This window comes from Meleagris gallopavo, chromosome 1, assembly GCF_000146605.3.
Source record: "Meleagris gallopavo isolate NT-WF06-2002-E0010 breed Aviagen turkey brand Nicholas breeding stock chromosome 1, Turkey_5.1, whole genome shotgun sequence".
Classification (NCBI taxonomy): Eukaryota; Metazoa; Chordata; class Aves; order Galliformes; family Phasianidae; genus Meleagris; species Meleagris gallopavo.
In genome coordinates this window covers 57,011,367-57,024,642 of record NC_015011.2, presented here as the reverse complement: position 1 = coordinate 57,024,642, position 13,276 = coordinate 57,011,367, and the positions used below count along the sequence as shown (strand labels likewise).

Below are 13,276 nucleotides of genomic sequence, written 5' to 3'. Positions count from 1 at the left end.
CTTACATTATTTTGAGGATGTTTTTATTTTCTCCTGATTGCCTTGGTGGCCATATGCCAGGGTATTTGCATACCCTATCTTCAAAATGCAACTCTAGCTTCATAGGTGTGTGCTAACCTTTGTAGCTGATTCAATTGCTTCCAGGTGCAGCTATCTTTTTCTCCTGACCCTGTGATATCCCCTCTCTAAGCAGAGGCAGTGAGGGAAACAGGAGTCCCAGTGAGGCTAGCAGCGATGCTGAAAGCTGATTTTGAAGAGGTTCATGACCTGATCATTAGATTTGTTGATATTTTTAGGGCTGTCTAAGCACCTATTAGCACAACTGTTAGCTGATTTGTTCATGCTGGTGCTTCATGAATCAACAAAGATGCTGCCTAATGGACTCTGTTGAAACAGAAGTCTACTGATATTTCCTTGTTGTGTTGCCTGATGAAAATTTTCTCAGGATCTTGTGTCTAATCCCATGCTCATGCACTCTTAGTGTTCCTCCCATGTGAATATGACTCCCAACTGTAAAAATATATGCCTTATATACACATAATCAGAGCAACTACTGTTATTTAAAATTAAACCAAGGACAGAACAAAGAGAACAGGAAAAAAAAAGAAAAAAAAGCCTTGAATTCTACAATGAAATAACATCATGCAGGTTGCAAATATAGTTGCAAATATGCTTATGATATCTCCAGCAGGCCTAGAGTTGCATGTTCATTAATTAATTTTCACAAACTGAACGATGCCCCAGAGAAAATTTGAAATTAGAGAGGAATAGAGATAAGAGTGTTGTTCTCTTTCTTCCTGTTTCTTCTACAACCCCTGTCTTGCCTGCTTCTTCACTGCAGCTTATTTGCCACTCATGGTTCATGGTACCTGCCACTTAGCATTTTACAGTGAGTTGTCCCCTCACACCTGTACCTGCCTCTTTTGCCTCTCTTTTCCTCTCCTCTCTTCAAGTATGTGTACGCACACTCTCCTCACTCTCCTGCACTGCTTCCTTCTGTTGCAGGTCTGGTGAGATCCTCAGGAATGTTTGGGCCGACTTTGGGTTTCCTGCTTGGATCTTTCTGTGCCAGCCTCTGGGTAGATATTGGTGTTGTGGATATCGGTAAGAAATGGTGAGGTGGTGCATTACATGTATGCAGGAACCTGTACGCTAGGAAGCATGTTCCCAGTTTACTGCTCCACAAAGGGGAGCTCTCTCTCATAAAGGGCAAGTTTTTCTACTAAAAAAGTCATGTTATTTCCATTTTAATATGTACAGCACTGCAGTATGACTGGAATAGCCCTTAGTTTAAGCCCCCTACCCCCATTGTAGAAACACTGTGGGCCTCTTTATATGCTTGTAAAAGCCCTTGCAGCACACTTGCTGCACAACTGAGAACAAATGGGCAAATTTTCTCTGTGCTTACATTTTTGATGGCAAAAAAGTATGTTCTAAAAAACACACAGTAAAAATTTGTCTAAATCACTTTCATGTCCCTAATCCTAGTGAAAATTTGAGGAACTTTCAAGGAAAGCTATTAAGCTTGGGAATGGAAGAAGGAGGGAACAGAAGGATATTGAGAAAGGGAGGTTCTCTTTTGGCTGTGTTGCTGTCACTTGTCCCACAGAAAGTGCTCAAAACATCTGTACTTGCACAAGTGCATAGAGTGGAGCAAAGAAATGCCATCATGTGTATAGATGAAGATATTGGCATGTCTTATGACTGTCTGGAATAGTTTTGATACAAGCCGTATTTCAGTTCCTCATGTTCTTCATGTGAAACGCAAATGCCTTTATTTTTAAATAGCATATAAAAGGATGTGTACAAACAGTTTAACTATTCTGCATGATATTTAATCTCTTTTTCCTGTCTTCCCACACTTTGCAGATGCTATTAACATAAATCCCAAGGATACTCGATGGGTTGGTGCCTGGTGGCTTGGACTGCTCATCTGTGGAGCAGTGAACTTTATTGCTTCATTACCTTTTTTTTTTCTGCCTTACTCCTTAACAAAAGAAGGAGAGGATGAGAATCCAAAGAAGATCAGTCATCTGCCTGTTCAAGGAGATCACTGTAAAACAGACCCCCCAGCTCAGCCACAGTTAAAGTTCTCTGAGGCAGTAAAAGGTGAAAGATTATTGCCCAAAAGTCTGCATATGAATTCTCTCTCACAGGTTCATTTTGAGCTAAGCGTAAGTTTGTAAAACTTCAGCAAAATGCAAATTTTTGTAATGCAAGTGTGGACAGGAATGACTTCTCTCAATTGTTATGTAATTGCAATATTAATTATTAGTATTTTTAATTGCTAAGATTGTTTAATCTTAGCTTAATTGTGTTTCAGTCACAGATGAAATCTGTCCTTATGTCAGACAGCTAGAAAAAGCTCATACTGTTGCTTTGGGCATATTCTCAGTTCAATCCAATAGCTATCATACGTCTATAACCACAAGAATGACAAAGTGAAAAACATTCTAGCTGTCATTTATGAGCTGGCAGGATATTGTTTACTTGTGGCCAACATATGGGAGGGAAACAAAGGGCAATAACTGGGTGGTCAGGCCCAGCCAGCATAGGTTCATGAAAGGCAGGTCCTGCCAGATCAACATCATCTCTTTCTATGACCAGCTGACCCAACTGATGGACAAAGGGAAGGCTTTTGACATAGTCTGTGAGACTTTAGCAAAGCCTTTGACATTTCCTCTCCCATAGTATTCTCTTGGGGAAGCTAGCAGCTTGAGGCTTGGACAAGTACACACTTTGCTGGGTAACGAACTGGCTGGAGGGCCAGGCCCAGCGAGTGGTGGTGAATGGAGTTAAATCCAAATGGCAACTGGTCATGAGTAGTGTTCCCCAGGGGTCAGTATTGGAACTGGCCCAGTTTGATATCTTTATTGGTGATTTGGATGAGGGGATTTGAGTGCACCCTCAGTAAGTTTGCAGACTATATCAAGCTGGGAGAAGATGTTGATCTGCCTGAGTATGGTAGGGCCCTACAGAGGGACCTGGACAGGTGCTGGATCAATGAACGGAGGCCAATGGGGTGAGCTTTAACAAGTCCAAGTGTTGGGTCCTGCACTTTAGTCACAACAACCCCATGCAACACTGCAAACCTGGGGTAGAGTGGCTGGAGAGTTGCATGGAGGAAGATTTAGGAGTGTTGGTTGACGCTCTGCTGAATGTGAGCCAGCAGTTTGGCGGAGGTGACAAGAAGGCCAACACCATCCTGGCTTGAATCAGAAATAATGTAGCCAGCAGGACCAGAGACGTGCCCATCCTCCTGCATTCAGCCAGCCCTCCTGCAGCCATACCTTGAATACTGTGTTCAGTTTTGGGCCTTTCACTACAGAAAGGTGCTGAGGCCCTGGCCTATTTCCAGAGAAAGGCAACAAAGTTGATGAAGGGTCTGGAACACAAGTCTTACAGGGAGTGGCTGATGAAACTGGGATTGTTCAGTCTAGAGAAGAGGAGGCTCAATGGTGGCCTTATTGCTCTCTACAACTCCTCTAAAAGATTTTATGGTGAGGTAGTGGTTGGTCTCTTCGCCCAGGTGTCAGTGATAAGATGGAATGTAGTAGTCTTGAGTTGTGCCAGGGGAAGTTCAGGTTATATATTAGGAAAAAAATCTTCAAAAAAAGAGTGGTTAGGCATTCAAACAGGCTGTCAGGGAAATGGTAGAGCCACCATCTCTGTAGGTGTTTGAGGAAAGGGTAGATACAGTACTTAGGGACATGGTTTAGCAGACAATATTGGTGGTAAGTGGGTGGTTAGAATAGATAATTTTAAAGATAATCCTTAAATATTCTGTGATTCTGAGGGTGTAACTACTACAGTTGGAGGAATTTCACTGAATTCATGTCTTCTGTGTATGACCTCAGTGATGCCGAGTTAGTTTAGTACATGCCAGATCAGGTCCAACTACTCATGGCTGCACTCATAGGGGACTCCCTATGGCTTTAATTGGATGCCTGCATGTGTAAGGGAGGGGCAGGACATTTCCTGGTAAAGTACCTTCAAGTGTGATTTACAGATGATAGACTATAAACTCAATGCAGGTTTTTGTCTTCACTGTCTTAATTTTATTGACATGAATGCTCCAGTCAAGGATCTCAGGAAATGTTCTAGCCTTTGCTTGGGCCATGTACTCACTTCCTTTTTCTGAATATCAACTGCTTGCAGGGAGTTGGACTAGATGACCTTTAAAGGTCACTTCCAAGTCTAAGGATCCTTTAAGTCTATAATCTAGGATTTCTCTTGCCCAATCTAGCATCCACCATACCATTCAGTCTGGATGCGTCATGCAATAATAGTGCTATAGGTCAAGAGCTGGCAAGGGGAAACTCACTTGAACTCTCACTTGAACTTGATTGTCAAAGAATTATAGTTTACAGTACAGACATTAATTAAATCAAGCTTAGTTTTATAGTCCAAAGGATGTCAAAACAACTCTTCTCTGTGTTTAGCAGGGTGTACAGCATGTACCTCTCCATTGCAGATTTCCTACCAACTTTGAAGAAATTGTTTGGAAATCCAGTTTTCCTGGTGTATGTGTTCCTCACCATTCTGCAGTATAATTCTCTTGTTGGATTGATAACATATGAGACAAAGTTTATGGAGCAGCAATTTAATGTATCAGTGGCAAAAGCTATCTTTCTAGTTGGTAGGTACATGTCCTTATTTTAAATTCCAATTTTGGAAAGGAAGTTTTCTTTGTATTTTGTATCCTTTTCTATGATGATCTTCCTGTGAAGTTTTTGGTAAAAAAAAGTATGTAGAGATTTATTATTTTTCCACTATTTTTTGAAACTAATTTTATTGTTCATTTTCCTGGTCTACCTAATTTAGACAACTAGGGGATTATTAGCACTGGATGGATCTTTTTGGCTGATGCTTTTTAAAAAGACTGAGATTGGGATTATGTCTGTTTCTGTAAACAAAAAATCCCGCACAAACTACGACAACATAAGAACTGAAAGACCAAAATTGAGAAAATGTCTAGTGACATGTCTGATTTTCCTTTATAGGATAAAACTCTGCTATAAGCATTCTTCAGTTTTGATCACAAATACACATTTCATATGCAATGAGAAACTGAAACGTAAAATGTCAAGTCATTTCTTTCAGCTCAAAGCTCTTTCTCTATTTGCTGGTTCCCTCAAAAATAAGTTCTTTGTAGTGTTCTTAAAACAAAACAAACCAAACAAAAAAAACAGTAAACCAGTGCTGAAGTGATATTAATCTTACAGTGATGGATTAGTATGGTTTCATAATCTGGCAATAAGATCAGGGTATTTGAGGACATTGCAGAATTTGTATTCTATTGCTTTAATGTGAAGGCAGTTTCCTTCACTGTGGGTCAGACACAAAAGCAGGAAGAACTTTCTTTTATCTACTGTTTTTTGGATTACATAAACAAACCCCTCACAATTAAACCTTGCAGAAGCTCTCAATTTTGCATGTGAGTATCGAGACTGGAGTTTGTGAAGTGCCGAACTGATAAGATCTAAATGCAGATCTTGAAGCAAAATGGAACCTGAAGCAAAATGAGACAGAACTTTCTTTCATGTTCTGTTTTGGCCTTTTTTTTTTTTCCCCAACTGTTAGAAAGTATGTTGCTTTAGATGAAGAAATACCCATAAGTTAAGACACTTCTCTCATTTACTCAAGTTTCTGATAGGCAGCTGTGTGGGTATTGTGGCTTCAGTATGCATGCAAACAACAATGTAATAAAAAGGTAGGAAATATTGAGGAGAAAATTTTTTAACGACATAATAGGACTTGAGTGCAAACGAAGAAGTAAACTGAATTATGTAAAGGTAATAAAAATTCTTAGAACTTCAAATGATCTGTCAAAAAATAGTATCTGATATTTTAGAAAGTACTAATACTAGATATTTCTTCTAAAAAAAAAGGTCTCTTCAAACAGCAGCTGTTAACACCTTTCTGTTACCTTTTATTTGCAGGCGTGATACTTTTACCCATTACAATCCTGGGGATGTTTCTAGGAGGCTATCTGATCAAGAAATTCAAACTTCACGTAACCGGAATGGCAAAGTTTGCATGCATCTCCTTTATAGTAGCATATCTGTTAAACCTCTTGTACTTTATGTGTAATTGTGAGGTGATCCAGCTGGCTGGTCTCACAGTGCCTTACTCTGGGTTTGTATTCCCCTGGATTTGTGTTTGTTGCTCCCTGTGTCATGCAGAGCATGAGGCATTACTTGTCTTCCTCTACTCTCATAAACTAATCTGAGTTTGTAGTCTCATCTGAACCATAAACTTTCTAATCTAGGGAAAATTCGAATTTAGATGAGTTCCAAAACATTACCTGTGTATGTATATATACTTATATGTCTGTTTAAGAGAATGAATTTTCATTCTAACTGAAGGTCTCCCACTTGTGTCAATCATTGTGTTTTCCGCTACAGCGGAGCTACTGTGATTATACCAGTCTTGTTCCTTTGCAGGTGATATGAGAAAATCCTAGATAGTAAATTAGACTTGTCAAGATGGAAGGATACCTAGTACCTAGGGCTGTGCAGAATGCTCTGATTTTGTTTTTCAAATTTGAGTTGGAAATTCCTTTTCAAAATTGTTTATTGCCAGATGTCGGCAATATGGAAGACACAGACACAGAAGACACAGAATTGTTCGGGTTAGAAGGGACCTTTAGAGATCATCAGATTCAACCTTCCTGCAAAGCAGGCTCCCTACAGCAGGCTGTACAAGTAGGCGTCCAGGCAGGTCTTGAATATCTCCAGAGAAGGAGAATCCCCAACCTCCCTGGGCAACCTGTTCCAGTGCTCCGTCACCCTTACTGTGAAGAAGTTCCTTCACATATTGGGGCAGAACTGTGCTCCAGTTTATGGCCGTTTCCCCACAAACTGCTGAAAAGAGGTTGGCCACGTCCTTTTAAGATATTTGTTAACATTAATAAGATCACTTCTCAGTCTTCTTAAGGCTGAAGAGACCCAGGTCACCTAGCCTTTCTTCATAGGGGAGATACTCTAGGCCCTTTATTGTCTCGTGGTCCTCTGCTGGAGTGTCTCCAGGAGATGCCTGTCTTTTTTTGTAGCAGAGAGCCCAGAAGTGGGTTCCAGGTGAGCCCAGGTGTGGTACTCCAGGTAATGCCTAACTAGGGCAGAGGGGGAGGATCATCTCCCTTGACCTGCTGGCCATGCTCCTTTTAATGCATCCCAGGATCCCATTGGCCTTCTTGGCCACCAGGGCATGCTGCTAGCTCATGGCCAACCTGTCATCCACCAGGACACCCAGATCCTTCTCTGAAGAGCTCCTTTCCAGCAGGTCATGTCCTAACCTGTACTGATGCTTGCAGTTATTCCTTCCAAAGTGCAACACACTACACTTGCTTTTGTTAAACCTCATCTGGTTTCTAGCTGCCCAGCTCTCCAGTCCATCCAGGTCTTGCTGAATGGCAGCACAGATTCTGGAGAGTGTCTTTCCTAATGTCCCCTCTAGTAGCTTTGCCTCTAGAATGCACCATCCTCTAGATGAGCAGTTGCCAATCTGCATGGGTAGTTAGTTGCCAGCCTCTCTTGGTACTTGGTACTTGGAGCTGCTGACCTGCCTGAGTTCATCTTTTCAGCTGGGAGGTGGAAAGTGATGCTGCCAGGATGATATGGTGAGCACACAAATATTTCCCCTCCCTTACCAGGACCATGGCTGTACATCCTGTATTTTTCTGACTCTAGCAGCCCTACCACAATTACCTACTGTTTAAAGTTAGTTCAGTCAGGTCCAACAAATTTCAAGGGATTTTGAAGGATTAAACTGAATCCAGCAGAGCTTGCTAGATTTTCAGTTCAGACAGAAACTCAGGCCTGTGTTTTGTTTTGTTTTGTTTTTGAAATGGAGTCTATGTTCAGAAGAATATCTAGGTGTTTTGCAAAACCTAAAACCCAGTTCAGATCTGAGGCTAGTTACATAAAAGATATGAGATATTTGTCCTGCAGAGATACCTGTGGTTGAACACATAATCCAATATTGTTATTTTACTTTCCAAAATATTTAGGATAAATGTTGCTCACTTGAGAAGTGCTTTGGTTAGAGAGATAGGTAGAAAGAAAAGGAAAAAGGCAAAGAAAAAGTTTTAAAACTTTTTCTTTAAATGGGGAAACTCTTCAAAGCAGAGGTGATTTGTGGGTAGTGAGCTCCCAATGCTTTCTGAAAATTGAGCTCTTCCACCATGTTCTCAGTATTTCACTTTTTACATTCTTGATTCTAGTTGTCTTCCAGTTAGTTTGGGTTGTTCCAGCTGCTGAACAAAGTCAGAGCTGAGATGGAAGCAGCTATTCCCTTTCAGACTAGTGCAACTTTCATTGCCACTAGCTAGCTCTGATTCAGTGAATAACTATCAAGAGTATCTTGCTGCTGTGTTTTTATGTAGTTTTTTATTATCATTTCCAGTACTTGGATACAGTATGGTCTTCCCTATTGCTAGGGGCAAGCATAGTCTACATGTGACAAGAGATTCATTTACAATTTCAGATGTGATTTCAAATGAAAAAGTAACATCTAGTAATTTCTTCTAGCCAAAAATACCTGATATATGAGTTCCATAACTTTTCAGCAACAATCTGTAAAAATATTAACAGATGATGAAAAATACCAAGAGTAGTTTGGTTTGGTCAAAATTAGCTTTGTCTCCATACAGTAAATTCGCTCTTCTAGATGATAGTAGATATCTGTACATATTAATTGTTTCACATTCTCATCATTTCTCCTACTCTCTTGTATTTAGTTTAAATATTTAATTTTACTATTTATTTTTTTTATTTCTTGCTCTTTTTCTTCAGGTTTAAGCAACTTTCCTCCCCTAAAAACAGTTTCATGGCCAGTTGCAATGCTGACTGCAGCTGCAAGATGGATCAGTGGGATCCTGTATGTGGGGACAATGGCATCACTTACATGACAGCCTGCTTTGCGGGATGTAAATCATCAACTGGGATGGGAAAGAATATGGTAAATGTAAAGATAAATGATTGTGCAGGCAATTAGATTTTTCAATACATTTTTTTTTTGGCCTTGTGATTAAGAAATCCTGTAGACACATGTCCATGTTTAGCTTTGTAGTAGAAATTGAATGAATTGTTGCAAGTTTTAAAAAAAGTTTTGGTGAGGTAAGTGAGCTACTCAGGCAAGACATGAAACATGATGCTTTTGCCTTACATTTCTTGATCTTTTAAAAAGCTAATTTTCTTCTCAGCAGTGTAACTGTGAATTTGGCTTTACATTTTTCACTAGATCTTTTACTGTGTCCGTGTCTTCTGGCAGAAGCAGAATTATCTTAATATAACAACACTGAAAAGACAGGCAGTATTTTCAAACAATGTACTGTTGCATTTATAGCCATATTCTCTTGCTTCATTCACTTCAGGGGATTTGGCTTTCAAACTCATGTCTCTTGCTAACTTCAAAAGCTATGAAACAGCTCACACTCAATTCAGCATCAAATGCTCTTTTGGATACATAGATACCCTGATTTTTAGTGTTCATTATTGTGTTCATATCGACATATTTTTTATTGTTACTTGTGTACTTCATAGGATTCCCGAGCAGAATGGATGGATAACAATTCACATCTAAATTTTATAGTTTTTACCCATCTTCACTTTACACTTTAGTGCCTACATTCCTAGCAATGGAATGGCTGGAACTAGAATCATAGTTGCTTTGTGTCTCTGGAGCAGTGCAAAATGACTGGAGCATATTAATGAACTTGGCCATCAGTCTGCAGGGATTACTAGGAAGGTCCTCTCACTGTAAACAACAGTCTGCCTGTTACGGAGAGTGAAAAATGTAGCCACTAAAATCATCTTGAGTCACTGAATTCTGATTAAATGACTTCTCATCTTCTCCTTTCAGGTGTTTCATAATTGCAGCTGTGTGGAAGGACAAGAGCATGGACATGGCAATGCATCTGCAGTTTTGGGACAGTGCCAAAGAGAGAGCTGTACCAAAGCATTTCCCTATTTTTTAGCATTACAGACTGCATGTGCATTTATTTTAGCCTTAGGAGGCACTCCTACATACATGATTATGTTTAGGTGAAATACTTTACCTTACCTTGACCATAAAGCTTGGGGAAAGAGAAAAGGAATATACCATTTGATTGATAAGGAAAATACCATTTGTTTCCTATTGTGAGGAATGTCATGTTGACCACATTGGGGCTTTGTATCTTTCCCTAATTCCAATTTAAGGCTGAGTTGATACTTTGGTAATAGAGTGGGTAAGCCTTACACTGACATTTCACTTCTGATGACAGGGATGTGTTTAACAGAGCAATGAACCCAAAATGAGTGTGGCGTTAAGTCATGTCCAAGGTGACTATGCTGTTCACGTTACCCCAGAGAAAAGCATTCACCTTTGTGAAGCCTTGTTGGCTCAGAATATTTTATATGTTGTGAGAAACCCATGTCAAGACAGACATGAACAGATTACAAACAGAACAATGTCAGCAGCAATAATTTTGTATTATTATTTCTTCAGTTGTAATGCAGCACTGCTATTTTACTCTCAGAAGAAAAGACCATGTTCTGTACCTTTTGTATAATAATTTATTTCAGTTATGCTTATGGGTGAATTGCAATCATCAGCAGTCTGTGCACATGGCTAGTTAACCAGCTTTCCTAAGCTGCTGATTCTTTTGCAGTACTTGTGGGTGCAGACGTTCTTGCTGCTTGCCTGGTTTATGGACAAGGCTGGGCAAAGTTTCCAGAATACTAATGTGTATAATGAGAAGCAATTAATGTTACTGCTGAAAAGATGATGAACTGGTGTAGTGTAAATTCCTGTTCAGCCTGGCCGTGGCAAGCCCCCTGCCTGCTCCTGTGCCAGCTCAGTACTCTCTGCTGCTTTTTGTGAATTCTTCTAATTCCTCTGATGGACATAGTCTGTATTTCCACTGGTAGCAATGAGATGCTCTTATAGCCAGGTAACTCACTTCCACTTACAAAAGCAGATAGCTAGCAGGGATTGCACCTCATTATTGCTGTCTGTTTGCCACTACTTGGTACAGCCCCTTCAAAAGAAAAGGCAGCTTCTTGCAGCTGAACTTACGGAACAAACTGATTACTTCTAGTTGGTTCACTTCAGTTTTCCCATGCATCCTCTCCCAAAAATCATTGTAATTTTCTCTTCTTTGGCTTAAGAGTAGTTTCTCTAAATACTCCCAACTATTTTGATGGGAGTTTATCCACTGAAATCAACAGAAGGAGGCTCAACATTAGATTTATAACTTTGGTGAACATTTTCAATTGGTGTTGGGTGAGCTCTGCAAAGTTAGCCACATTATTCTTGCAGTGGTGCACATTAGGATGTTCACAGCATAGCCATCAGTTTAACTGTATTACTCTGTTGCTCCTCAAAATGTCAAAACTGTGTTATTTTGTTTCCTTTTTTAGGTCTGTTTCACCAGACCTGAAATCCTTTGCTGTCGGGATTGAAACTTTAGGTGGTAGAATACTAGGTAAAACTTCATTTCCTTGTGTCATACAAGTAGGCAATCAAAGAGATAGACCAAAACTAGGCAGTTCAAACTCCTTGCTCTGAAAGAGAGCAGATTTTGGAGAACTTTAATCGTAAGCAGAAAATACATTTCAGAACGTTTGGAAGAGCTAGCTATATGTTTCCTGGTATGCAGTTATGTATTACGATTATCTCACCAGATCTTTTTCTGTGCAGTGAAGGAATTAGTCAAAGAAAAGAAAGTGTATTGAACTCTTATTTATTTGTTTTTGTATGCATCTATCTAAGCATGATTAGTCTGGATTTCCTGACTTCTGACATCTCCCCAGTGAAGAAACACCCAAGTAGTCATTTGGATCTTTCAGCTGAATGCTGCAGGGAATCAATTTTGTGCTTTCATAAAAAAGTTCATAACAAAATCACATTATAACTGGAATCTTACTGATTGTATGTAAGCATCATAGCTATCTAATAGGGAATCTTTCAGTGCTTCATAAGTAACACACACTGCATGACTGGTTTTGATCGAGAGTATAATTAGAGCTCTTGACACTGTGCCAGCCATTTTTTATTTGCAAACTGACTGAATAGATACATTAGTGTACACAGATATCTGACTGAATAGATACATTAGTGTACACAGATATTAATGTATGATGACATGTAATTTCCATACCAGGAACTGAAACTTTATTTATATTATTTCTTTACATAATTCTAATAAAATACCATTGAAGTGGATTAGCAACATTCTCCCTCTCTCCCCTCACCCCTAGATATAATCTTCTTTAGATAGTTGTTTAAAAATTTTCAGAAGTCTTTTGCTCTCAAAGCCAGGGCAGGATTTTTTATCCCATTCTAAGTAGCTATAATTCAGAAACTCTGCAATTAATTTTTTCCTTTCTCCACCACAATGTTAATGAGATCTGCAAATCTGAGATCATGTAATAAATATTTTCTTTGCAGGTGGACTCCCAGCCCCTATTTATTTTGGTGCCTTGATAGATGAGACCTGCTTGAAATGGGGGACAAAAAGCTGTGGTGGACCTGGCTCTTGCCGAATATATGACACAAAAGCATTCAGGTAAGCTAAAGTCTTCAGTATGTGATTAGGAAATTGGTTTCTGAGGCAACTTTGACCAGTAACAACTGAAATACATTCTGCACATGATAATTTTTTAATAAGCAGATTAGGATACCGAAGCACCAAAATGTTAAATAATTTTAAAATAATCACTAATAGATCAAATAAGCCGTATACGTTTGAAAAAACCAATAAAATCATATTTTGGCCCGGGTTGAAAAAAACAATCATCTAGTTTCAAATCCCCTGCCATGTGCAGGATTGCCAACCACTAGGCCAGGCTGCCCAGATCTATATCCAGCCTTGCAAGTCTAATGTATGACATTGCTGTGAACTCCCTTACATCACCAGAAATAGTTCCTTCAATGAAGACCTAATGCACTGAGTAATTCTGCAGTGCTTTGAGCTTGTGAGAGACCAAGAAACAGTACAATAGTTATAGCACCAAGGATAATTTTCCTCAACAGTCATTTCTCTGATTCCTAATGTGTAAGACACTTCACCAAATTCACCTGGGGATGGGGGAGGGTTGGGCAAGCAGGCAAAACTCATCAATTGCTGAACCCTTCAGAGAGGAGACATTTCCTTAAGGAGTGTAGGACCAGATTAGGGCCTGTCTGAGACTGAAAATTATGGGATTGTTTGCTTTTTGCTTGTCATTTCCCAAAACGTGGAAAGATACCTGGCTGGGAATAAATGATTTGGGTATCTTGTTTTTTTTTT

The 13,276-nt window shown here is 39.5% G+C and overlaps 1 protein-coding gene across 1 annotated transcript; it reads left to right on the top strand.

Moving 5' to 3' along the window:
• The first annotated feature begins 201 nt into the window (after nucleotides 1-201).
• LOC100540824 (solute carrier organic anion transporter family member 1C1-like) lies at nucleotides 202-13,270 on the top strand. The gene is made up of 8 exons (XM_019615992.1): nucleotides 202-1,104; nucleotides 1,870-2,109; nucleotides 4,475-4,639; nucleotides 5,943-6,138; nucleotides 8,796-8,961; nucleotides 9,865-10,046; nucleotides 11,406-11,470; nucleotides 12,436-13,270. Exons 1-8 carry the CDS (start codon nucleotides 1,026-1,028, stop codon nucleotides 12,555-12,557), a joined length of 1,215 nt encoding a protein of 404 aa, XP_019471537.1. The 5' UTR covers nucleotides 202-1,025; the 3' UTR covers nucleotides 12,558-13,270.
• The last annotated feature ends 6 nt before the right edge of the window (nucleotides 13,271-13,276 follow it).

Bases quoted from the DNA above. Each gene is read 5' to 3' on its own strand.
- LOC100540824 (XM_019615992.1), top strand. From the start codon at position 1,026: ATGTTTGGGCCGACTTTGGGTTTCCTGCTTGGATCTTTCTGTGCCAGC. The intron at 6,139-8,795 runs GTTTGTATTCCC...CTTTTTCTTCAG, and splicing joins CTCACAGTGCCTTACTCTGG to GTTTAAGCAACTTTCCTCCC. The intron at 10,047-11,405 runs GTGAAATACTTT...TTCCTTTTTTAG, and splicing joins ACATACATGATTATGTTTAG to GTCTGTTTCACCAGACCTGA.